The sequence below is a fragment of the Panthera uncia genome, chromosome D1 (assembly GCF_023721935.1).
Source record: "Panthera uncia isolate 11264 chromosome D1, Puncia_PCG_1.0, whole genome shotgun sequence".
Classification (NCBI taxonomy): Eukaryota; Metazoa; Chordata; class Mammalia; order Carnivora; family Felidae; genus Panthera; species Panthera uncia.
This window is the reverse complement of record NC_064808.1, coordinates 63,227,844-63,253,311: the sequence shown is the minus strand read 5'-3', so window position 1 is coordinate 63,253,311 and position 25,468 is coordinate 63,227,844. Positions and strand designations below refer to the sequence as shown.

Genomic DNA, 25,468 nt, shown 5'->3' with positions numbered 1-25,468 from the left:
AACTCATGCTGGGTGTGCAGTAAATGCTCGAAGGAGCTCTGGGTCTTGCACCTGTGGCATCGCCCTGGGTCTGAAGAAATATTTCATTCACATGGCAGTATGTGATCGGGCTGCAGGAATGGTGCTTTGTTTAGGTGACTCTCCTATTGAACAAATTCCAGGTTCGGGGCTACCAAATGTCACCACTGACCTGTGGGATTGAATTGTGTGTGTGGGCTTGTGGATGGGCTCTCATTGTTTTAGCTATGGTGCTGCCTCTGGTCTGTAGACCCCAGGCTTGTGAGGTGGTGGCAGTTGTTCTTTACCGTTTACCTCCTGCCACTGGCACTAAGGAGGTCCCCTACCCTTTTGCAGGTTTTGCACCTTGTGCCAGGCCAGGCCCTTCTCATCTGAGGCCTTTTATGACTATTGCTCCACAATGCCAATTGTCCCTTCTAACCAATGTCCTCCTTTCAATTGTTATTGACATTGTGGTGTCAATAAGTTTGGACTTAAGCCATGCCGATGGAGAAATGGACATTCCTTGTACAAATGAAACCCCTCTTCCTGTTCCATCTCTGGGCCTCTTGTCTATTCTTCCTGGGTGTGGCCAGAGATCACAGTCTAGGAATGCAATTACAGCCTAAAAAGTTCAAGAAAAGACGTGAGAATGTGTTCTGTGTTTATGCTACAAAAGTCCAAATGATAAGTATGACCATAAAATGAAATATTATTCATTTTCCTGCATATTCTGGGTAAGGCTTGCATTTTTGGTAATCATCAATGAAACACAGCAACAACCTTTGATAGTCACTGGAAGCCAGTATTCAGTGGCACGATGGGTGCAGCATCCTAAGTAATGATGTAATGAGCATTAAAAAGATGGTATTAGGGAACTCTAGAGGGAAGATCCATATAGTTCAATACAAACAGGTTCTTAAGAGCCATAGCATTGTGAGTAACTGCACTATCATTCTTTTATTGCAGTTGGGAGATATACTATAAAGAATCTTTATGTGCACTGATTGAACAATTAAGTGTATACCTTTTCTATTCAGTGTTCTAAATCTTTATTGACAAACCACATTACCTTATGTGGGCCCATGAATTTCATAATACATTTTAAAATCAAACTGTTTATAGACAAGGGCCCTGCAAAAAAAGATCTGCCCTGGAGGTAGCCCCAATCAAAGAGCAGAAACTAGGCAAAACCAGAAACGATGAGAATGGTAACTTGGAAAAGGGGGAAATGCAGAGATCACATAAAATAAGAAATGACAAGTCTGGGGCACCTGGGTGGCTCTGACGGTTGAGTGTCTGACACTCACTGCTTTGGGATTCTCACAAAAAAAAAAAAAAAAAAAGACAAATCCATTGGATTTGGAAGAGACAGATTGCAGCAGGTTGAACAGTGAGTGGTGAGAAAGTTGACCGTGACCATTTTTTTTTTTTTTAACATTTATTCATTTTTGAGAGTGACAGAGACAGAGCATGAGCAGGAGAGGGGCAGAGAGAGTTGGAGACACAGAATCCGAAGCAGGCTCCAGACTGAACTGTCAGCACAGGGCCCAACACAGGGCTTGAACTCTCGGACCGCAAGATCATAACCTGAGCCCGTTGGACGCTTAACCAACCCAGGCGCCCTGACCGTGACTATTTTTTAAAGGACCCTGGCTATGAACAACAGTACTTAGCAGGGAGGTAGCAAGGACTATTATAGCAAGAATATCAAAAAGAAAAATGAGTGCAATTGAGTAATAAAAGTACTTTTACAAAAGTGAGATCTGGTAGGCACAACTGAACCAAGCAATCTAATTTAGCATCACCAATAGACAGCTTGACATTGTCTCTTAATGAGAATTCAACATGAAGTACATAATATAACCCATGAAGTGTCTCTGCCAAAACCCTGAATCTAATCAAGTCTTCAGGACTTTTTTACAGGAAATAGTGGGGGACATAGAAACAAGGTACCGTTACTATAAAGAAGCAAACATACAAATTTTAACTGTGGATGTTCTACAAAACAATGGTCTGATTTCTTCAAAGAGCCAGTGTTGAAAAATAAGAGGTAAAGTTCTAGAAGAGACAAGAAACATAATGAAACACCATGAATGAAACTTAATGAATTCCTGGTTAAACATCATCAACAATTATAAGGTAATTTAGGGACAAGTAGAAAAATGATTATGCACTGAATATTACATGATATTTGGACAATTGCTGTCATTTTTCTTTGGCATGATAATGATACTGCAATTCTGTAGAAGAAAAACACTTACTCTAAGGAAACTCAGGTTGAAGTATTTGGGAGTGAAATGTCCTATCTGCAGCTTATCTTCAAATGGTTCAGCAAAAACAACTATATGTATCCATTCAGACGCAATAAAAACAAATATGCATACACAAAAGGCAAAATCTTAAAAATGATTTTACTATTCTTCCAAATTCTGTTTATATATTTCCAAAATAAAAGTTGGGTGGGGGGAGATCCAAAAAGCCAGTAGTGACAAGGCAACAATGGGTATAATAATCAACAGCCCAACTAGAAAGATGAGCACTAAACGAAAGGTGTGTATCATTTTCTGAGATTAAAGAAGCTGTGGAAGAGTACAGATACGGACAGGTGGGTAGCTATGGGTGTGGGAAGTTGAGGGAATACCAAATGAGCTCAATCTTCCCCATGATGTATGAGGTGAGGAGAGTAGTGTGGGTTGGAGGTATTAAGAGTGAAGATTTGGAATGGCCACTGTGACAAACAGCAAAGGAAGCTGACCGGACATATGTAAAAGATTTCACAGGGTGCAGCTGAGGTGCTGCTAAGGATAGTCTAGAAACTACTCATTTTTGCTCCTCTAAGCTTTTCAAGCTTATCTCCTATCATAGGACTTACCAGATGCTTACTAATTGTTTATTTTACTAGACCTTGAGTTTCTTGAGGGAACAGGCTTGACTTTCATTTTTGAGTTCCTAGCACCTAGCCCAGTGCCTGATATGTAGTGACCATTCAATAGTTACTAAATAAAATAATGACAGTTTCACATTTAACTGTAAATAGTAGGTTTTTATTGACCTTTCTTATCCCCAGCCCATAAATGTTGCTGGGTTAAATTAATTCTGTACCACACTCCCATAGCAACATAAATGTTTTTAGTACCCATTAAAAACCTCTATCACTGCATTTACTGCATTGCCCTGAAATTGTGTTATATGTCTGTCTTATCCAGCAGACTAAAATCTTTTGAGATTACTGATCTGGTAGCTTTGTGTCACTAACTCAGCACAGTAGTTGGCCCTAACATATAGCAGGCATTTTCTGAGATGAACAGACCAATTAAGACTTTAAGTTTTGGTTTGCAAAAGCTTTATTTCTAAATATACATGTGATTTTAACAAATACTTTTAATAAGCAAAATTAACAGTGTTACTAAAGGACAATCAACAATATAAGATAAAGTGCCAAAGTGTTTGAACAAATGTATGCTGGAAAAAACAATGGCTTTATTTTTTATTTTTATTTTTTTAAGTTTATTTATTTTTGACAAAGAGAGCACACGTGTGCACAGGAGGGGCAGGGAGAGAGGGAGACAGAGAATCCCAAGCAGGCTCTGCACCCTCAGCAAAGAGCCCAGTGTGGGGCTGGAACTCACAAAACATGAGACCATGACCCTGGTCGAAATCAAGAGAGTCAGACATTTAACCGACTGCAACACCCACGTACCCAAACAAAGGGTTTATGTTTTAAAAAGCACGACGATACCTATTTACTATTTGCCTCTGTTCAAGTTCTCAAAATGGCAAGATTGCCTTCCATACCACGGGAGCCAAGTTTCCAAACAGATTTACTTTTAAAAGTTTAGCAATTAGGTTCAGGTGACTTATGAAAATAATTCGGGAGACCAACTGCTTTTAGTCTCAGGCACAGAAGGTGGCCAATTTTTTGAAAACGGAAGGCAACATTTGACTTCTGAACAAGAATCAAGTCCCAAAACGGACTCTTTGCAAAACCAGTCTGAACTTGTGTTAAGAGTTTTCTGTTTTGTTACTCCTGCTGTAAACATGTTCTTTAACTCCTTTTTAATTAAACATTTTTCAATTCTTCGTTTGACACATTTCAGTTTCTTTCTCGGTGGTTCTTTTTGATCAGGAGAATCACAGGCAGCAGAGCATTTCCTTAGACTCAAGGCTTGGAATCCAAGCATTTCTGAAGGAAATACTTTTTTAGTGGTAGGAGGGACCCATTCATCTTCAGTTTCAAGACACTCAGCAAAAGGACGATTGTTGAAAACCTCTGGTTGTGGAATACCAGATATAACAGGGCTTCTGGATTTCTGGCTCGGTGTCCTTACATTGTTTGGACAGCTAGGGGTGGCTTGCTGTGCATCATTTTCAGAGGAAATCTTTCTTTTTTTATAGTTACCATCAAGATCCAAATAAAGGTCAGGTAAGTTTTTGAAAGCTCCTTTCATCCCATGAATTCTTGTTTGGTGGAATCCTGCAACTGGAGTTGACTGTGAACATGGAACAAAGTCTTGGCTATCTACAAAATCATATTCTGAATCTGACTGACAATGAGGTGGAGAAGAGCATGTTCTTGGACATAGAGTGGCAGACATACTTTGCAAAGACAATTTTTGTGAAAACTGGCTGGAATTCTCAGGGAGTGATCTCATTAGAAAATCAGATTCTATATGATGACTTTCTGCCAAAGATTTTCCCCACTGTAACAAAATATGCTGTGACTTTTTCATAATTTCTGTTGTGATGTCCATTTCTTTAGTACTATCATCAAAGAGATCAGCAGAAGCATCGTAGCTACCTTTGTGACCAGAATAGTTCTGTGTTAAGTTATTATTGATATGTCTACAAGGCATTTCTTTCAGTGTAATTGTAGTTGTATCCGGACTACAGCCAAGAGCTTCTGAAGGATATGTAAGTTTCCTGCAAATTGTAAAACTGTCATCTTGGTTCTTTGGCCATCTACAATGTTGTTTATTTTCTAAGTTACAAAGGTCAGAAACATCATTATATCTCCTAGAACCCAAAGCTACCAGCTTTTCACTCATTTCTGAAAGTGATTTTTCTCCACATCTACTGAAGTATTTGCTACTGAGACAAGAATGGTCACTCTCTGAAGTAGTGAGCTTAAGTGAAATTTCAGCCCTATGTAGTGGAATTCTGGTAGACTTCAGAGTAACTGTTGTTCCTAAACTTTTTGAAGATGGAAACAGAGCTGAGAGATAAGCATTTGATGGAAAATATTCAGAAATATCACTTCCATTACTATTTATAGAGACAACCTCTGCTGTGTTATTTAACTGTGACTCCTTTTGAACACAAGGACTTGAATTTGCTTCACAGTTGGAAAAGAAGTTATCTTTGCTACAGCTTGCCTTGCCTGTTGCTTGTGATGATCTTAAAGCTACAGGTGGTGTATGCAAGGCTCCAGTAGTTCTCTGGGAAGCCACAGATAACCTGACGTGGTCTGCCTGTAATCTATCGATATTATCTAGATGACATTTCCTATTACTGACATGTGTCTGAGTTGTAGCAATTTCACTTTCGATAACTGCCAGGAACTCGTTCAGGCTTTCAGAGAATGGCAGATCATCCCAAATCTCAGTGTCACAGTCCTGGGAACCACTAGCTATTTCTTCAAGTCTGAGTGATGAAGGTGTAAAACATGTAGATCTCTTCTGAAGGCTAGGGGGGTTATCTAAATCAAGATACTGGTCACAGGTTAGCTCATGCTGGGAATATTGATTTTTAATTTCCACTGTGCTGTGGAAGGATATTTTATTATTTGACTGCAGGAGCTCTCGCATTTTCAAAGGGAAAAAATTAGAGTCAACAATTCCGATTTCATGACTGCTATGGACTACACTGGGCTGATCAGCTTGCAAGACAAGTTCTTCATCCAACTTCTGGGCTGTACTCTTTTTATCCATGTATGAAACAAGGCTCCAAGAACCTTGAAAGGCATCATGGCAGCTATGGGAACCAGTGGCCTCGGAAAAAGAGATGCACTTTCTGTTTTGGTGAAGAGTACCAATGGCCTTGCTTTGTTCTGAAGCTGAAAAATCATCACCTGTTAGGTGCGAAAGTGTGTAAGTGAGTTCAAGTGATGCCTGCCAGAATCTTGAAAAACTATCTCTGCCATGGGACTTGAAGAAACCAGAACTGCTGTCAGGGCCACATATGCTGCTGAGATCACTATTTGTGTGTTCTGAAGCAAGTAAGTGGCTATTTGGTGCCTGGGAGCCATCATGAAGTTTCCTGAAATGAGAAAGCTGCAAAAGCTGATGGAAGTAGTCAATGACAGTGAAGCCTGCAACACCTGGGTCTGGTAGAACAATCTGGCAAGCTATTAGTGCTCTTACTTCTCTCTTGTGGTCAGAACGTTGCTTTAAGAAGTTATTGGAATCTGAACCTCGTCCATATTGGTTTCCAAAATTCTGTCAAAGTAAATGAAGTTAAATGAGAATACACATTTTTTCCTTTGACTCAAAGGTGAAACAGGGACTTAACAGATTAAAACAGACACAATTACATCTCCTACTCCTATAGTTTTAATTTCTGTAGTGTTATAGGTAGAGAAGCATAAGTAATAGAAATAAACCTTGGAGTAAAGAGACTGGTTCTAACATTTACTAGTGTTGGGGCTTAGGACAAATTATTTAACTTCTCTGAATCTTAGTTTTCTCATGTATAAATTAAGGATAAATATGCAGGACTACTGTATTATCAATAATACTTGGACAACTATAGTGCTTAGCAAATAGTAGTTGCTCAATAAATAGTGCCTACTATTCTATTTCTCATTAGTGTCCATAAACTTTGAATGTTTAAGGAAGTGTTCCCACTCATAAAGAAGGAAAAAAAAAAAAAGGAAGAAGAAGAGAGGCGCTTGGTGGTGCAGTTGGTTTAGAGCCTGACTTTTGATTTTGGTTAACAATCTCACAGTTCGTGAATTTGAGCCCCACATCATCTCTGCACTGACAATGCAGAGCCTGCGTGGGATTCTCTCTCTCTGCCCCTCCCTCACTTATGTCCCTTCCTCCCTGCCCCCAACCCCACCGAGATAAATAAACTTTAATAAAAAAAAAATAAGAAAAAGAACAAGAACCATCTAAGACTTTAACAGAAAAAAAAGCTCTGTAGCTCCTAATTTACTGCTTTGAGTTTTTCTCACTGTTCAGCTATGGAATGCTCTATTCCCACTTGTGAAACCCTGAATCCAGTGTGGGCAAAATTTCCATTTGTTTCCTTTAGCATAGAGGAGACAGAAAATGATTATTCCTTTAGAGTCAGTATATTCTTGTAACTTCTACATCACTTTTGTAATTCTTTAAGGCCATTCTTCCCACTTATCCTTAAAGTAACCAATACTCAGACGCTTTGCTTTCCATGTTCATTCCCTCCTTCTTTTACAGCTGATAGAATCAAAAAGCTAAAGAGTTGATACAAATTTTACTACAGAATTTAAACAAAATTTGGAGATGAAATAAACACTGAATATCAAAACAAAATTATGTATTCTGAATCTAAAATAAATTTGGATTTTTAAAGCTCTGAAATCTTTGAACTGGGCTCTTCTGACTTTTGAAAGAGGGAATTGTCACATTGGTGTTTTAACAGATCATGTATAACCTATTTTTTACATATTTAAAATGTTATAGACTCTCACATTTATGACTCCTAAAAACTACTCAGAAAAGTCAAATCATTTTATTACAATGGAAATGTTAAAGGAATACTAAAAAGAAAGCTAGTTTCAATTACCGTCACTCCAAAAATAAAGCTTTGTCCAATGAAGCAAATTTCAACTGCTTTAGTTAATAGGTTCTGAATTGCATCACTGTCCAGTGTTTCTGAAATTTCATTATGGTCCTGAATGTACCTTGATTGGAAAGAAAATTAAAAACGTGAAGAGAAAAAATTTGAAATTTTAACTTGCCATAAAGAAAATACAATTAGTTTGAAAATGCAGTATAACCTTTTCAGTTACATGTAGGAAAAAAGTGTCTTTAAAAATAAGGCATTTTGCTCCCTCTCTAGTGTCCCATAGCCTAGAAAGCCAAAAACTATCAAGTGTATTATAAAGTAGATGCCTTCCTAGTAATCAGGCCCAGTATTTATTCCAAAAGTGGCTGTAGGAGTAGTAATGGAATCTCTAGCCCTTGTCCTCAAAGCAGAGGCAATTCTTTTCTCTTCCCTGGCAATGCAGTTTGCTCTCAACTATAAGGAAATAGAGATTTCTTCTGCCAGGGGATTGGGGGAGGAGGGTGGAAGACTGAAGGGAAGAAAAAGTTTTAATTGCTTATATATATCTTTCATATGTCTCAGGACATCTTATTAGGTCAAACTATGCAGATGAAGACACAAGGTAAGTGAGAGGAACGACAACATTTCTACCTCTGATATGCAAATATTCCCTCAATAGCTTCTTCAACCTCAAGGGACTTTAGCCACTTCAATAGTTTGAAATGGTTTGAAACAATTTTACTTTCTTATTCTGTATTTCTCCAATCTGGATTGGACTATTGTAAATTAATATTTTAACTACAGTTCAGTTGGTCTAACTAAAAGGAGCCTAGTTTAACATCACAATGTGTAATCAGAAAATAAATACCTTTCTATTTCTTTGATTATCTTTTAAAGGAACTCATGATCTGAGGTCAAGCTATCATATTTTAACTAAATGCATACTATCTTAAAAACATGTATCTTCAAATTCTATTGGTATACTAAATGAGTAGCTAGGAAAAAAAAAATGCTTTAAATATTCTTACCTGTGCAAAGCAGTGGCTGTAAGACCAAAAAATGCATCTAAGCAGCTCCCAAATACAGTAATGCCAAACAATTTGCTTGATTCTGCAACTTTTAAGGAAAGTTTATATCTGTAACTGGCATTTTCAGCTTTACCAGTGGAGCCACATTTTTGACAATTAGACCTGAAAGAGTGGAGGAAATAAAAAAGGATAGAGATGTTCATTAATTTTTTTTTATATTACAGGAAACAAATCTGGAAAAGATTAAAAATAATATTGTGTGTACAAATGTACTTATATAACTTATATCCTTCTTAAACAATTTCAACCAACATCTTTTGAATCTCTATTCATAACAACTACTTTTACGATTTAAGTAGCACCAAATTGATAGAAACCTGAAGAAAAACTGTGTGAGAGGAGAAAGTGGAAAAAGAGGGAGAGAGAGAGTGAGAGGGAAAGGAGGAAGGGAGGAACAGAGAGATTTTCTTATTGGGTAAATTACCATTAACAAATCGAGGCATATCATAAATAGTCTAGAATTGGGAGGCAAAGTAAACATTAATGAAGCGAACACCACACCAACAGAATACCTAATGTTTAATGTCTATCTTTTATTAAGAAAACAGTATCTGTGAAGAGAATAATGAATAATCTTGAAATATTTAAAAAATCTTGATACACAAAGTACCTAGTTCCATGGTCAACTGTAACTCTACTATTATGTACTAGCAGTCAGGTCTTGGGATAGTTACTAACTCCCTTAAAACCTTGATTTTCTAATCTGTAAAAATGGGGTTGAAGAATAAAATGAGACAAAATCAAAGAAAAGAAAGTAAAGAAAGGATCTAGTGCAGATCTTGCCAAATTAATAACTATTGGTCTGCTTCTTCCTCATAGTTATATTAAATACTGTGATGATTACTGTCAACTCTACTTAGTGTTTCCCTCCTTTCTAGTTGTTTGCAAGGTCTTACAACTGTGATAGCCATCTTTCAGGTTCTTAAATTTAGCAAAATAACCCCTTAGTACATCTTATGGTAATTGTTAATCCTAGGACTTTATTTTTGTCTTGTGTCCCTAATGATCTGGCTTCAAAATGAGTGGTAAAATGCAAACAGAAAATAATGTTAGAGATGGTTGTATAATTGATGGTTGCCAGATAGCCACTAGGGGGAGCTTAAAATACATAGTTCACAAGGTGACTATTTTGAACAGAGGTTCATCCTTTCTATAAGTTACTGATTCATAATCACTAGATCCGTGCTAATTATTATCTTTTTGCCACACTGAAAATGGCTCTATGCCAATCCATTCATCTAACCTTACCCTTATGTATTAATAATGCATTTGGGTCTAATGTAAAACTATTAGCAAATCTTAGAAAAATATGCATCAGCATTTTGCAAAGTAGAGTGGGGGCCCTAGAGCCTACCTACTAGTCAACCCTGGCCACTACTGCTTCTCTAATTCCTACTTCCCTCTAGAAGCACCTCCTACATGGAGAATGCAATTTGAAAATCATCACTGCTCTAATTTTGGAGGTTAAAAAAAGAAAAAAGTTAACTCCATAGGACACAAACACCTATTTTGTTTGCTGTTGCTAAAGATTTGAGGTTCAATAAAATTCTTAGGGAGCAGACCTTTTGCTCTTCATTGTCTCTAAAATGTGTAAAGGCTAGAGTATAGAATTCTTCTGTCATAAATTTGCTCTTCTGTAACCGTGGGGAAATGAGAGTGAGGGGAAATGAGAGAAATCTTCCTTCCTTCCTCCCTTCTTCCTTTCTCTCTCTTTCTTTCTGAATGTGGAAGCAGGGCAGAGGGAGAGAAAGAATCTTAAGCAGGCTCCATGTTCAGCATGGAGCCAATCACGGGGCGGGGTCCCATGACCCTGGGATCATGACCTGAGCCAAAATCAAGAGTTGGATGCTCAACCAACTCAGCCATCCAGGTGCCCCAAGAGAGTGAGGAATTTGTTTCCTGTGTTGGCTTACAAATGATTCCAAGTAAGAAAAAAGGGAAGCAGAAGTAACAGTAGAAAAGATACACACTGGAAATCACAGGGATGTATTTTTTATATAATGTCAATATAATATATAGAGACAATAGGTTATATTTCTGTGGACTATAGTTCTACATGCAAGGACCAATTGCTGTGGGTTTTATGTACCTAAATAGTTCAGTCAGAGCTCCCTTACCAGGGCATCTTAAGCTCTGGAAGGGGGTCAGTGATGTCATTCTGGATACATATTCCACTGCTAATTTGAAGGTAACTTGGTAATTAGGAATGTAGCCAGTAGTCATGTTGTTTAGGCTTGAATATGTTTTTGCCACTAACTAGATAGCTGTGTTATTTGGAGCAAGTTATTTAACTTTTCTAAGCTTTAATTTTTCTCCTCTGAAGGCTGGCATTAACAATAGCATCACCTCATAGGGCTGGTGTATTAAAAAATATAATGCTTACAAAGCTCCTAGCAAAGTACTTACACGTATGGTGAATGTTTGTTAATGTTATCTATTATTATTACCAGACTCAAGAGGGAACAATGGCACTACTGTTCAACCTAAATTTTTGAGGCAGATTATCTTTAAAAAAATTTTTTTTTACTGTTTACTTTTGAGAAAGAGTGCAAACAGGGGAGGGGCAGAGAGAGAGGGAGACAAAGAACCGAAAGCAGGCTCCAGGCCAAGCTGTTAGCACAGAGCCCACCATGGGGCTCAAACTTGTGAACCATGAGATCACGACCTGAGCTAAAGTTGACTGAACCACCCAGGTGCCCTGAGGCAGATTATCTTTAAAATAAATGACTTGGTAAAAAAACACACCCCAATACCAGTTTTAAAAATATTTCACATGTATAGACTACTGATTATGTAGCACACGATGCCCTAATAAGCATTTCATGTATCTTAACTCATTATATCCTTTATAACAACCCAATGAGGCAGATATTACCTTCCCCATTTTGAGGCCCAGATAATTCAAGTGACTTGCCCAAGGCTACAGTTTCAACTGGCAGGGTTGGGAGTTTGGCTCCTGAAAAGGCAGTTTGGCTCCAGAGAATTATGCTTTTTAATCACCATAACATACTGCAATACGTAAAGTGTACCTATAGAAACTATCATATTGTCATTCATTCATTCAACAAACGTTTTTGTGCTTTTGTTATAAACTAGACCTTGGCTTGGATGCTGAGGATTTAATGATGAATACCACAAGTGGGGTTGTTCTGAGTTTATAAATGCATACCTGAGAGAATGGCTCAATAAAAGAACAAGTGATAAGGGGATCTTCTGGAAAGATCCCTTAAAGTCTAGATGGGTGTTGGAACTGCTAATCCTTCCCCATTGAATGCTAACTAGACAGACTATTTAAGAATATTGCTGGGGGCGGAGGGGGGGTGGCGCTTGGGGGCTCAGTCAATTGAGCAGGAGCATCGGACTTCCGCTAAGGTCATGATCTTATGATTCAGGGCCCCTGTCCGGCTCTGTGCTGACTGCTGAGCCTGGAGCTTGCTTCGGATTCTATATCTCCCTCTCTCTCTGCCCCTCCCCTACTCACGCTCTCTCTCTCAAAAATAAATAATCATTAAAAAAAAAATTTAAAAAAAGAATATTGCTGGCATACTATTCTTCCATACTACTAAGTAATTACTATATATCCTCTATGCAGAAAAGAAAGTGTTCTTAAAAAACTCCAACCCTAACCCTTACTTGTACTTTAAAAATCAAAGAATCTTAGACTCTCAGGTATAATTGGCCTGTATCACAGGACCACAATAAAGTATTATGTGTCAAGCACCATTCAAGCTGCTGAAAGGTAGAGATTTCTAACAGTCTCTGTTCTCAAGGAATTTATTTAAAAAAATAATCTAGGTATAATGCAAAAATAAACAAACAATAAGGAAACAAAGAAAAAAACCCTATTTCTAGGGATATCCCACAAGTGGACTAAATTTACATCAGGATTGAGATGTGCTCTCAAGACGTTATTTTTCTCCTCTAAAGTAGAACCAATCCAAGAAAATCTTATGTCCTGGTATGGTGAATTTTTTTTAAAAGAACTTATTAGAACTAACTTTTATGTAATCTAGTCCTATAACTTATTTTTAATGTTTATTTACTTATTTTGAGAGAGAGAGAGAATGAGAGCTAGTGAGCTGGGGAGGGGCAGCTGTCAGCTCAGAGCCTGATGCAGGGCTCGATCTCACAAACTGTGAGATTGTGACCTAAGCCGAGATCAAGAATCAGACACTCAACTCACTGAGCCACCCAGACGCCCCATAGTCCCACAATTTATTAAACAAAAGTACAATTCTGTCTGTAGGCACTTTCACCTTTAGTACATTGGGCAGGCTTTTCTCTGGAATGAATTCTCCGACAATTAAGGAGCTCTGAACTCCACCTATAAGCTTTCCCACATTTTTTACATAAAAAAGGTTTCTTTCCACTGTGAAGTCTCAGATACTGACTTAGATATGAATTCTAACTGAAGGTCTTCTTACATTCATTACACTCATAGGACATCTCCCCTGAATGAAACCTCCGATGCCAAAGAAGATGAGCACTCCACCGGAAGGACTTCCTACACTCATTACATTTGTAGGGTTTCCTCTTGTATGAATTCTCTGATGTTGAATGAGGTTTGACTTCTGGTTGAAGGTTTTCCCACAGTTGCTACACTTACAGCATTTTTCTCCAGAATGAATGGTCTCGTGGATATATGGTGTGAGTGATAAATGAAGACTTTACCACATTCACTACATTTACAGTCTTCCCTGTGGGAGTTTTCTTATGAGTGAAAATCATCTGCCTGAAGCATTTCTCCTGGACAGGGGACCGCCTCGTTCTCTCCACTTCGGGATTTCTCTGTTGCTGCTCTAAAGTGCTCTCAACTTCAGAGGTAGCTTCAAAAGTAGAGGTGCCAGTGGTGAGTTTTTCTGAGAACACCTGTGATTCTACTTTGTAATGAGTGGTTGTGGCCGTGATCCTTTGTCCCTGGACTGTGTGTCATCTTCACTCATTGGGAAAGGCCGAGTCTCCTGAGATTCACACTGGAACTGGGTCTCCTTAGACTGGAGTTGGATGCTTGGTGCCTCCTGGGCTGCTCCCAGAGGTGCCTTCTCCTCCCATGGCTCTTCTTGTACAGGTCCATGTGTAGGGCCTAGGATCTGGAGGTGATCAGGCACCACCTAGTTTGCATGGAACCAAAACTTCCAAGAGACCATCCCCAGAGTAAGCCCGAGGGGAAGGAAGAGTAGCTTGAATCTTGTTCAGGGCTTTGAAGGCAGAAAAGACACACAGAAACACACACTAACTGCTCCACCTGGCCTGAGAGAGATCTGAACTTGGCAACTCCCCCTCTACTGTTGCTTCTCTGTCCAGCCTAAAGACCAATGCTCTGGCTCCCCTAACGGATCACATGTCCCCTTCTCACCTATAGTCCTGGTTCACCAAGTCCTTTCTGTAAATGCTCTAGCACAGTTAGTTTCCTTTCCACTTTTGGGATGGTTTCTGGTATGATGGATGTAAACCTTACGTGCCCTTGAGTCGTAGGAAATCTATAGTGTACACATGTATTTCCTCTCATGCTTACAGACTTTACTTTTTTTTTTTTTTTAAGTTTATTTATTTATTTTGAGACAGAGAGAGAGAGCAGAAGGGAAGGGACAGAGGTGGGGGCAAAAGAGAGGATCCTAAGCAAGCTCCGTGCTGTCAGTGCAGAGCCTGACACAGGGGTTGAAATCATGAACCGTGAGATCATTACCTGAGCCAAAGTCAAGAGTCGACGCTTAACAGACTGAACCACCCAGGGCGCTGCCACAGGCTTTATTTTTACCTTTTGGAGACCAGGATTAGTCGAGAGAAGCACTTCTGACATGATGGATAGATAAAACTGGAATTCTGGAGAGCAAGAACTGAGGCAAGAAGAAATCTTCTCCCTCCATTCATGTGTTCTTACTGTGTCCTACAAAACAAAATAGCCATGGGATGATTGGCAAATCTTTAACTGTATGTACATAATTCATCTCTTAGGAAAACAACTTAGCCTCTACTGTAAAGCGAATAGATAGATGGCTTTTGTGGTTAAGTGTCAATGTATTGGAAAACTCATTTTATTTTTCTGCCTAATTAAAACTATTAATAGTAAGAAAACAAGATTTAAAACAAAGTAGCTCAAACAAATATTCTGTTTTTTAATAAATGCTGCATCCCAGTAACCAGGAAAGATATCATTTAGACCTTTTCACATATTTAAAAGAGCTATAAGAGCTTGTTTCTTCAGTTAATAGGAAGGAACTTAAAGAAACTTACATGATTCTTTTAAAGAATCTAAATTGGTAAATGGTTCTTTTGGCTGAAAAAAAATCGCCTTATTAGATTTCGGTGTATATATTTTACACAGCCTAATGAAAAAAAAAAGATAATTCTGATTCTGCAAACAGAAAAATAAAAATGTTACATGGTCAAGAGAGTACAAAGTACTTTAAGATCTTTGTATAAAACACTCAGAGAAGCAGAACATTAAAATAGCAATGGTCTCCTCTTTTTAAAAATTCAAATGTTGGTTTATCAAAAATTTAAAAATTGATTAGCTTGGGGCCCCTGGGTGGCTCAGCCGGTTGAGCGACTGCCTCTTGATTTTGGCTCAAGTCATGCTCTCGTGGTTCGTGGGATCAAGCCCTGTGTCGGGCTCCGCACTGACAGCAGAGCCTGCTTGGGATTCTCTCTCTCTCAAAATAAATCAACTTAAAAAAAAATTTTAAAACGGATTATCTTATTCAAAGCATGTTTAAGATAGAGCTGCATCAATACATTTTAATTTGTAAACATATGGCAAAAGGTTTCAATTTCTGAAAATGGGTGGAACTGTTTCTGTGACTGGCATCAGCAAATTCAAACAAAGTGATACTGATTCTATCAATCAAATATTTCTGTGAAAATAAAATCTTGCCATCTAGGCAGTAAGATGAAAACCTGCAAAGATGAAACATAAAGGGGCGCCTGGCGGCTCAGTCAGTAGAGCATGCAACTCTTGATCTCAGGGTCATGAGTTTGAGCCCCATATCGGGCATGGAGCCTACTTAAAAATAAAAAGATGAAACATAAAGGGATTTATATAAATCACTGACCTATGTTATTAAAGGGAGCATAGAAAAAAGAAAAAATCTAATCCTAATTCTTTGTTGTTAATCCTTGTTTTGGGACCCTTAGGATAACGTGAGCAGTAAGGTTTTATCATAAGCAGATATGTAGTCCCAGATTTGGTCGTCCTCTTAGGTCACAAGGCAATCTCTAAGGGCAAAGTAGAGTAGGTGAATGGGCTACGAGGGGAAGGCAGAAAGGTCACAGAATACTGAATTAGTGCTCTTAACCTTAAGTTCCTTTCCAACACAACAAATGATAGAATATAAGTCAGCAAAGGCATCTTCCCTCTAAATCTCCTCTAAAATCCAGTTTGGGGTAGAGTGTAACACGGTGGTACACCTATCTGTGAGCTATGGGAGATAAAGGCACAGCTCCCTCCTGAAAAATGTTGTCTCTTACCTGCTTAAAATGATGCTATTTAGATTGAAGCCACAGTTCCTTACAATGGTCTATGAGGCTCTTGGTCATTTAGCCTTACCTCCTTGACCTCACCCTGTACCACACTCCCTCTTAATCTCTGCACTTCAGTCCATGCTAGCCTTTTTTCTGCTCCCCAAACACACCAAACAATTTCTCTTCCCAGAATCTTCTGAGAAGAGTAATCTGTAACTCTAATGTTACCCCTGAGAGAGCCCCACATTATTTCAAGTAGACTCACCAGCTTTCCTCTTAGCTTCTATGACATCACCCATTTTATTCCTTCATAGAACTAATGTTGCTTGTGATATATCCAACCATGAAAATGCATATATTATCTTACTTATTTTTGTTTGTTCTACCCCTACTAGTCTGAAAGTTCCTTGAAGAAAGGGATGTAGTCTAACTTGTGTTCTACTATATATCTCCAGTGCTCAGAATATATTATACTCTCAATATTCACTGAATAGAAAACTATAAGCAGAATTTTGCAATTTAAGAAAAAATTTCATGATAGTAGGTATATGCAATATAACAGAATTTCCTTTTTCATTTAAAGCTCCATTTAAAAAGCCTTCCTCTGGGGCACCTAGGTGTCTGAGCCGGTTAAGCTTCTGACTATTGATTTCAGCTCAGGTCATTATCTCTTGGTTGGTGGGATAAAGCCCCATGTCAGGCTCTGTGCTGACAGCATGGAGCCTGCTTGGGATTATCTCTCTGCCCCACTACCCTCCAAATAAATAAACTTAAAAAATACAAAAGGCTTCCTCTTTTAACAAAAAGATGATGGCTTTTCTTTTTTTTCTGCATCTTATACTACTGTACTTCTATAGTCCTACCGTCTGTTTTCTTTGTCTACTCTAATCATTTCCATTTGGTTTTATTCTCCCAAATACCTTTTCTCTTGATTCTCTCTCGTTATTTACGTGTCAGTAATCTATGCTAAAGAGAACACATCCCTTGTTCTCTTCTCAACCCTCCAACATTTCCCTATTACAATATGTTTTACATTTCTCTGTCTTTGCTTCTTTTCATTCTTCCCTCTAAAATGTTCTTTCATTTTCCTGGCTAATGCTTATTCTTCTTTAAGAGTCTTCTCAGGGGCTTTCATCTCCAGGAAGCTTCTCAGGTTAAGGACCCTACTTTTTTCCACATCATAGTAAACTTACCTGTTTAATGTTTTTTGCTGGAAACCAGTGTAAGATCTTAGAGGGACCATCTCATTATACCCCCAGGGCCAAGCTCAAAAACTGTCAATCTGAACTTCAGCTGTTAACTTTCTTCTTGCTGTTTAGCTTTCCTTTACCTACGCCAGTTTTGCCATATACCACTAAATACACAATTTTACCAAATCACAAAATAATCTTATATTTATATAGAGAGTGCACAGAATAGTTTCACATATAATACCTTATTTAAAACTTATTTTAATCATCCACATTATATCATTTCCATTGTTCCCCTTAATTGTGGTCAAGTTATGAGCAGAGACTATCTTCTTTAGGGCTCTAAAACAGAATTTTAGGGGCATTAGGTGGCTCAGTCAATTAAGGGTCTGACTCGATTTTGGTTCAGGTCACTACCTCATGGTAAGATCGAGCTCTGCAATGGGTGTGGGGCTTGATTAAGATTCTCTCCCTCTTCCTTTGCCCCTCCCTCGCTCACGCTCTCTCTCAAAAAAATTCTAGACATAAAAAAAGATTCTCTGGGTTCGCTGGGTGGGTCAGTGGGTGAAGTGTCCAACTTCAGCTCAGGTCATGACCTCATGATTCATGAGTTCAAGCCCCACAATGGACTCAGTGCTGATAGTGCAGGGCCTGCTTGGGATTTTGTCTACCTCTTTCTCTGCCCCTCCCCTGCTCATGCTTGCTCTTTCTCAAAATAAATAAACTTAAAAAAAAAAAAAAGAAACAGATTCTTTCTCTCACAAAAAAATAAAACAAAATATTGTACCACAACTATATGGGCATTCATCAGATTATATTCTTAGACAAACTGTTATCAAATTCAAACCTTAGGAAATAGAATAAACCTTAAAAGATAACTAACTAGGACACTGTGTTGTTGTAGGGAAAACAATGAAAAGATGTTTACTGTCTAATCGGGCAGACAGCTCACCAACAAATGAGAAACACAAGCAGAAATATTTGGGTTATTTCTAAATTCACTGTGCAAGCACTAATTGCTAGATTTTAAAAGTAAAATTGATTAAATTATATTTATGTAAGGGTTTATTGCCCTCTAGTGGATCAAATAAGTATGTCCAAAAAACTACAGTATTTACAAATTACTGGCAAAATGAAAAAGGTCATTAAACTATTTTTACTATTTATGTTTCACCTGGTAAACTTCAGAAATGGAAAGAAGGCTTCTCATTAATTGTCTGGTGGACAAAAATGCATTAAGATCCTTTCAGGCAGTCACTGTTAGTTATTCCTTTTGCTGTTTTTATAGTATTTCCTTCAGGACACTTATTATCTAGTTGGTTTTATCTCTCTACTGTTTGGCTTGTATTGTGGTAAATTCATGTTTGACGGAGAACTGAATGAAGCATCAGGAATAAATATATACTAAAGTTATGAAACCTTATGATAGACTTGGGAACAATTTCATATTTAGTACCTCTTGCTTTTGATAAGGATGGTGATATAGCGTTACAGTTCTTTCAGCTCCAGAACAGCCAGAAAACCATATTCCAATACAACTTGTCAATTTTTTATTGTGCAGCTGCTAAATACCAGGTACTGGGGATAATATAAGTGATGGGCAAAACAGACAATAATCACATAAAAAACTTAACTGAATTTTAACATAGTAAACTCTATAAAAAAAAACTAGGGGCTCCTGGGTCACTTCGTTAAGCATCTGACTCTTGATGTCGGCTCAAGTCATTATCCCAGGGTTGTAGGTTCAAGCCCTGCATTGTCCTCCTCACTGAACATGAAGCCTGCTTGGGATTTTCTCACTCTCTCTCTCTCTCTCTCTCTCTCTCCCCTGCTCACATGCTCCCTCTCTTTAAAAAAAAAAAAAAAAGGACATAATGCTATGAGAAAATATAACGAGGAGACTTTTCTAGTCTTAGCTTGGAGTGGGGAGACAGGAAAATAAGCAAACACATAATCTTTGTTTGAAAAGTATTTTGGGGGCACCTGGGTGCATCAATCAGTAAAGTGGCCTACTCTTGATTTTGGCTCAGGTCATGACATGGTTAGTGGGATCAAGCCCCACACTGGGTCCACAGTAACAGTGTAGAACCTGCTTGGGATTCTCACTAGCCCCTCTGCCACTCATGTGCACTTGCATGCTCTCTCTCTGAAAATAAACTTAAAAAAAAAAAAGAAAAGGTATTTTGAAAATGCATTACATTTATAGGTTGTATAACCTATAAATATATAAATATAAAACCCAATAAATATAAAAAAACACTAGGTAGGGAACTCAGCAATAACATATAAAGCAAATCTTGGGTCCTCTCAATCTCTCATACATAAAAGTAGAAACAAGGAGGGGTGCCTGGGTGGTTCATCTATTGAGAATCCGACTCCCGGTTTCAGCTCAGGTCATGATCTTGTGGTTCGTTGCCTTGAGCCCTGAGTTGGGCTCCGTGCTGGCAATTCAGAGCCTGCTTGGATCCCCTCTCTCTCCCTCTCTCTGCCCCTCCCCCTTGCGTGTGCATGTGTGCTTGCGCTCTCTCTCAAAATAAATAAAGAAACTTTATAAAAATGCTCTGGAATACCTGCTTTCTTTCTTTCTAGTCAAGCTATATGAGAATATAAACCATATCCAAACGTGCTTTACTAATTTGCCATGAAAAATTATAATCACAGGGGACACATCTTAAGCCCATATTTTCTTTTGGGTATAACTGTAGGTCAAGCCAAATTATAAAGAGAAAGTTGCTTGAAGAGGGGGCATTACGTGAATCAAATATTTTAATGGAATCAGGCTAATAATACAGCTGATGAATCTTTTTCACACGAGAGATGGTTTTGACAATGGGCCCAGATACATAAATCATTGATTACCATCCATTTTCATACTAGCCAAGTGGTTCTCAAACTTTAGTGTGCCTCAAAATCACCTAGAAGGGCTAATAAAATGGACTTCTGGGACCCAATTTAAGTTTGACTCAGTAAATCTGGGAGGAGGACCAGAGAATTTGTATGTCTCACAAGTTCTCAGATAATGTTTATGCTGCCTAGGCTTGAAAATCACTGGCTAGCCACTGAGGCCATCAGATAGTGAACAACACTTGTGATTAACATGGTTATAGTTAAATCGTAAAGCCTGAGAGCATTACAGTATCTTTCATATTACTTTGTAAATCTTTGCTCTAATCTATTATCTGGGGACCCTTCAGCTTACCTCCTTCACTATCAATTTCCTAGAAAGCAGCTTAATATGAAAAACCATGCCCCTAGCCCCTACATACACACACACACTAACATACTTTTTTTCTCCTCTGGGCTAACCTAGAAAATCAGAATAATTTTTTTTAACATGTTTATGTATTTTTGAGAGAGAAAGAGCACACAAGCAGGGTAGGGGCAGAGAGAGAGGGAGACAGAGGATCGGAAGTGGGCTCTGCGCTGAAAGCAGAGCCCAAAGCAGGGTTCATGCTCACAAACCTCAAGATCATGACCTCAGCCGAAGTCAGATGCTTAACTGAGTCGCCCAGGTGCCCCTACAGTAATTCTTATTAAACGTTAGATCTTGGAGAAAAATTTAATTAAGTGTTTAATATTGCTGGGGACACAAATTCCTGTCTCATTCAAGGTCCTTTTACCTAGACTAAGAATCAAATTGACATGAGACTGGTTAACAAGAAATCAAATTTAATACATGCATACGTACAGGAATCCACACAGACATGGAAATTCCAAAGACAGTCAAGCAAAATGAGGTATACTGTATATGTCATCCTGAACTAAGGAGAAGTGGGTAGAGGAAGTACAAAGCTTTTCCTGAATTTGCTGGATTTTGATTGTTTTTTAACTCAAAAGAATCCTCATGTCAAAGAGGCCCATCATGGGGCAGCTTCCATACTCCCCAAACTGTTCTTGCTTTGCAAGAAAACCTGTCACTTTGCTGCTCTCAGATTTCCTGTTTCATACTATATAGGCCAAGAGGCCTCACCTATGGAAGGGTGGCTATTTTGAGCTGTTTACTTAAAACTATCTAAAGGTCACCCCCAAGGACACATTGTCTAATTTTTCTAAAAGTAGTCATAACAAATCCTTGAGAAATGATTTACTGACAGTAACATGAAAATTCTAGAAAGGGATAAGAGAAGGCAGGAGACGGAAAATTCAACAAAAAACAAAGAAAAGAAAACCTCTTTTGTTTGGAGAAGTATTGGTGAAAAATACTTTTATTAATTTTTTTAAGTTGATTTATTTATTTATTTATTTATTTATTTAGAGAGAGAGAGAGAGAGAGAGAGAAAGAGAGAATGCCAAGCAGGTTCAATGCTGTCAGTATAGAGCCTGATATGGGGCTTGAACTCAGGAACTGTGAGATCAGGACCTGAGCCAAAATCAAGAGTTGGCTGGTTGGCTGCTTACCTAACTGGGCCACTCAGGAGCCCCAGTGAAAAATACTTTTAATTTTTTTTTAACATTTATTTATTTTTGAGAGACAGGCAGAACGTGAGCAGGGGAGGGGCAAAGAGAGAGGGAGACACAGAATCAGAAGCAGGCTCCAGGCTCCGAGGCTGTCAGCACAGAGCCTGACACAGGGCTCCAACCCACAAACTGTGAGATCATGACCTGAGCCGAAGTCAGACGCTCAACTGACTGAGCCACCCAGGCGCCCCCAAAATACTTTTAAAATACTACCCAAGAGGGGCGGCTGGCTGGCTCAGTCCATAGAGCATACAACTTTTTTTTTTTTTTAATGTTTACTTTTGATAGCACGCTTGAGTTGGGGAGGGACAGAGAACAAGGGAGACAGGATCTGAAGCAGGCTCTGTGCTGACAGCAGCGAGCCCGATGCAGGTCTTGAATTCACAAACTGTGAGATTATGATCTGAACCAATGCTCACCGACGAGCCACTCAGGCACCCCAAGCATTCAACTCTTTTTTTTTAATTTGTTTTTTTTTTTTTTTAACGTTTATTTATTTTTGAGACACAGAGAGACAGAGCATGAACAGGGGAGGGGCAGAGAGACAGAGGGAGACACAGAATCAGAAGCAGGCTCCAGGCTCTGAGCCATCAGCCCAGAGCCGACGCGGGGCTCGAACTCACGGACCGTGAGATCGTGACTCGAGCTGAAGTCGGACGCTTAACCGACTGAGCCACCCAGGCGCCCCAGCATGCAACTCTTAATCTCAGGACACCCAAGTTCAAGTTCCACACTGGGTATGGGGCCTACTTAAAAGAAAAAACCCAAAACAACAACAAAAAACTCAAAACACTATCCAAGAATATCTTAGTACAATGAATTTATGATACATGCAGTACTATTCTAGGGATGGGAAAGGGGACAGTTACAGATAGAAAACACAGGCTCTAGTGTTCAAGAAATTTATAAGGTACATATAATATCTGCAAGATCCAGATTTCCACATCTCAACAGCTTACCAGAGAGCCAACTATTTTGATATTTCATAGACATCTCAAGTAAAAAAGGTAAAAAAGTTGAATTCTTAGTTTCCTCTCAAACTGCTTTGTAGAAGCTGCTTTTAGACAACAGTCTTGAGCAATGGAGCAAGGCAAAAAGGCGCACAGTGACCACCTGGCTGAATACAGACAGGACCGTCAGGTGACCCACCTCAAAATATCCGTAGGCCCTAACAGACCAATGGACCAGTTACCAAAAAAGGGAAAATTCCATTCGAAGCCACACCTCCTCATCTTCTCCCTTTAAAAATGGCCCCCCAACCCCCACTGCCTTGAGGCAGATGGTCTCTCCTTTGCTGTCCTGCCCACTGCTCCCTTGTGGTGTATTCAATAAACTTCTATCTCCTTTGTTCTGCCTTGGATGAATCCTTTCGCCACCTGCACTGCGCCACCGGCTTCTATGCGATTATCTCCCCACATTTGGGGGCCGCCATCCGATCTGACAGACATCACATTCTTTTCTTACAATTTTCTTCATCTCACCAAATGATACTACTCTCCAACCAGTTAAGTCAGGTCAAATACCTACGAGTCATCTTTCATTTATTTTTCCCTCAAATCCCACATTATACCCATCAGTGTGTCCTTAGATCTATTTCTATATCTAAAAACCATCATCTACTTTCCCTCCCTTATATTCTGCCACCAACTTAATCCAAACCACCATCACCTGCTTCTGCTGCTGCATTAACCTAACCACGTGATCTGGTCCCTGCCCATCTCTCCAGACTCATCACCTGTTCTTTCTGAATATATTCCAGCAACACTGGTCTTTTCTTAGGTTCTTGAACACTCAAATGCCAAGCTCTTTCCTGCCTCTAGGCCTTTGCACAACTTATTCACTCTGGAATTTTCTTCCTTTTCTCTATTGCGTGGGTGGATCATTCTCACCTTTTAAGCCTTGTAAACTGTCCACTCCTCTGTTAAAAAGAAAATCAGATCCCAAATGGAGTCACTTAGGCAGAGTCCCCAAACCAGGGCTTAATATCTAAATCTAATTGTAGTTTCAACCTTCCCCAGAAATGTAGTCTTAACTAGTCAGTAAGGAATTTTCTGATCTGTGCCGACACCGGGCTCTCTCCCTCCTACAAAGGTAATCTGTATAAGATTCCTCGCTCTCCCCCCTGAGGGAAAGTGACCTTGCCTGGAACAATCCTTTTTTTTTTTTTTGTAATAATTTTCTTGCCTCACTCTCCTTCCTATAAAAACCTTCCATTTTGTACAACTCTTCAGAGCTCCCTTCTACTTGCTAGATAAGATGCTGCCTGAATCATTTAATAAAGCTAATTCATTTTCAAATTTACTTGGCTGAATTGTTTTTTAAGACCTCAGGGAGGCCTTCCCAGACCAACCTAACTCCATCAGATTCCCCTGTTATCCTTAACTCCCTGCATAAAAGGTTTAAGTTCCATTAGGTGAAGAATCTAACTTCTTTACCATTGTAATCTCAGGGCCTACCAATTCTTGGCAGAGGGAGGCACTTACAACTATCTATGGAATAACTACTGGGTATTTTGTGACCCAATCTTGCAGGGCAGTAAAGCCTTCCTGACTGAAAAGGCTTAATAAACTGAGACTTAAAGAAGAGGTAAGAATTGGCTACGTTGGGGATGGGGTTAGAAGAGGTCTGCAGGTGAGATGGGAATGTGCATTTGAGGAACTCAAAAAAGGCATTTCGTAGGACTGGAGCCTAGAGTGGTGAAAAACAAAGAGAGGTAGGCAAAGGCTAGGTGAGAAGGGCCCTGTAAAACATGTGAAGGAGTTTAGACTTAAACCTGAGGGCAAATAGGAAGCAAGGAAAGGCTTTAAAGGGGGGAGGGGGGTGCCCTGATCAGATCTGATTTACATATAGCTTGGCAATATGAGACTGGATTGGAAAGTAACATGATTGAAAGAAGACTCGCTGGGAGGCTGATGACTTAAGTGGCGAGAACTTTAAGGATTTGAGATATTTAAGAGGCTGGTAATGAGTGGCTGGATAGGAGATAAGGAAGGAGTCTAGAAAATTGCCAGTTTCTGGTTTGAGCACACTGGTCACTTAAGCGAAGCACTTTTCCCTCCAGGTCGTCAAAGAGGTTTGGAAAAGACTCCCTTTCCGTACGTATTACTCGTCATAGCAGCCTGCTAAAACCATATCTCTGAGCACCTCAAAAGCTGGAGTACTTTTCCTCTTCGTATTACCGGTTCCAGACACTCCCCCGTAACTAGCTCGATGGCCCAGTAAATGTTGAGTAAACGTTCGCTGAGCGGTTATCAACAGCACTAAAATGTAAATGACCGACCTTTTTACTCTTTACCCTCCCGACCACTGTTTTACGGAAAAGACTAACTCCCGAAGAAACAAAATAGAATGCTGTAAGTCTCATTTATAACGACAATGAAGGCTTCGTTAGGGGCCTCATCCTTTGCGCGCCCCGTGACTCTCTCCCCACAGCTCCTCACCTGAGACACAGAACCGAGACCTGCCCGGGCAACGCTCGTTGGCGCAGGCCACCAGGACTCAGCGACCAGCCAAGCGCCTTGAATCGAA

The 25,468-nt window shown here is 39.3% G+C and overlaps 1 protein-coding gene across 2 annotated transcripts; it reads right to left on the bottom strand.

Moving 5' to 3' along the window:
• Window positions 1-3,056: 3,056 nt before the first annotated feature.
• On the bottom strand, window positions 3,057-25,468 carry DDIAS (DNA damage induced apoptosis suppressor). Of its 2 annotated transcripts, none has more exons than XM_049652909.1 (5): window positions 25,381-25,468; window positions 14,590-14,718; window positions 8,772-8,933; window positions 7,762-7,879; window positions 3,057-6,434 (listed from the first exon to the last, which is right to left on the bottom strand). In XM_049652909.1, exons 2-5 carry the CDS (start codon window positions 14,700-14,702, stop codon window positions 3,858-3,860), a joined length of 2,970 nt encoding a protein of 989 aa, XP_049508866.1. In that variant the 5' UTR covers window positions 14,703-14,718; window positions 25,381-25,468; the 3' UTR covers window positions 3,057-3,857. The 2 variants fall into 2 exon arrangements, with proteins under 2 accessions (XP_049508866.1, XP_049508859.1); XM_049652902.1 differs by lacking the exon at window positions 25,381-25,468 and adding an exon at window positions 16,299-16,538.

Excerpts from the sequence above, each read along its gene's own strand:
- DDIAS (XM_049652909.1), bottom strand. The coding sequence starts at position 14,702 with ATGAATGGAGGGAGAAGATTTCTTCTTGCCTCAGTTCTTGCTCTCCAG. Across the intron at positions 8,934-14,589 it reads CTAATCCTGGTCTCCAAAAG|GTCTAATTGTCAAAAATGTG; the intron begins GTAAAAATAAAG and ends CCACTCTTTCAG. Across the intron at positions 6,435-7,761 it reads GCTTTATTTTTGGAGTGACG|AATTTTGGAAACCAATATGG; the intron begins GTAATTGAAACT and ends TTACTTTGACAG.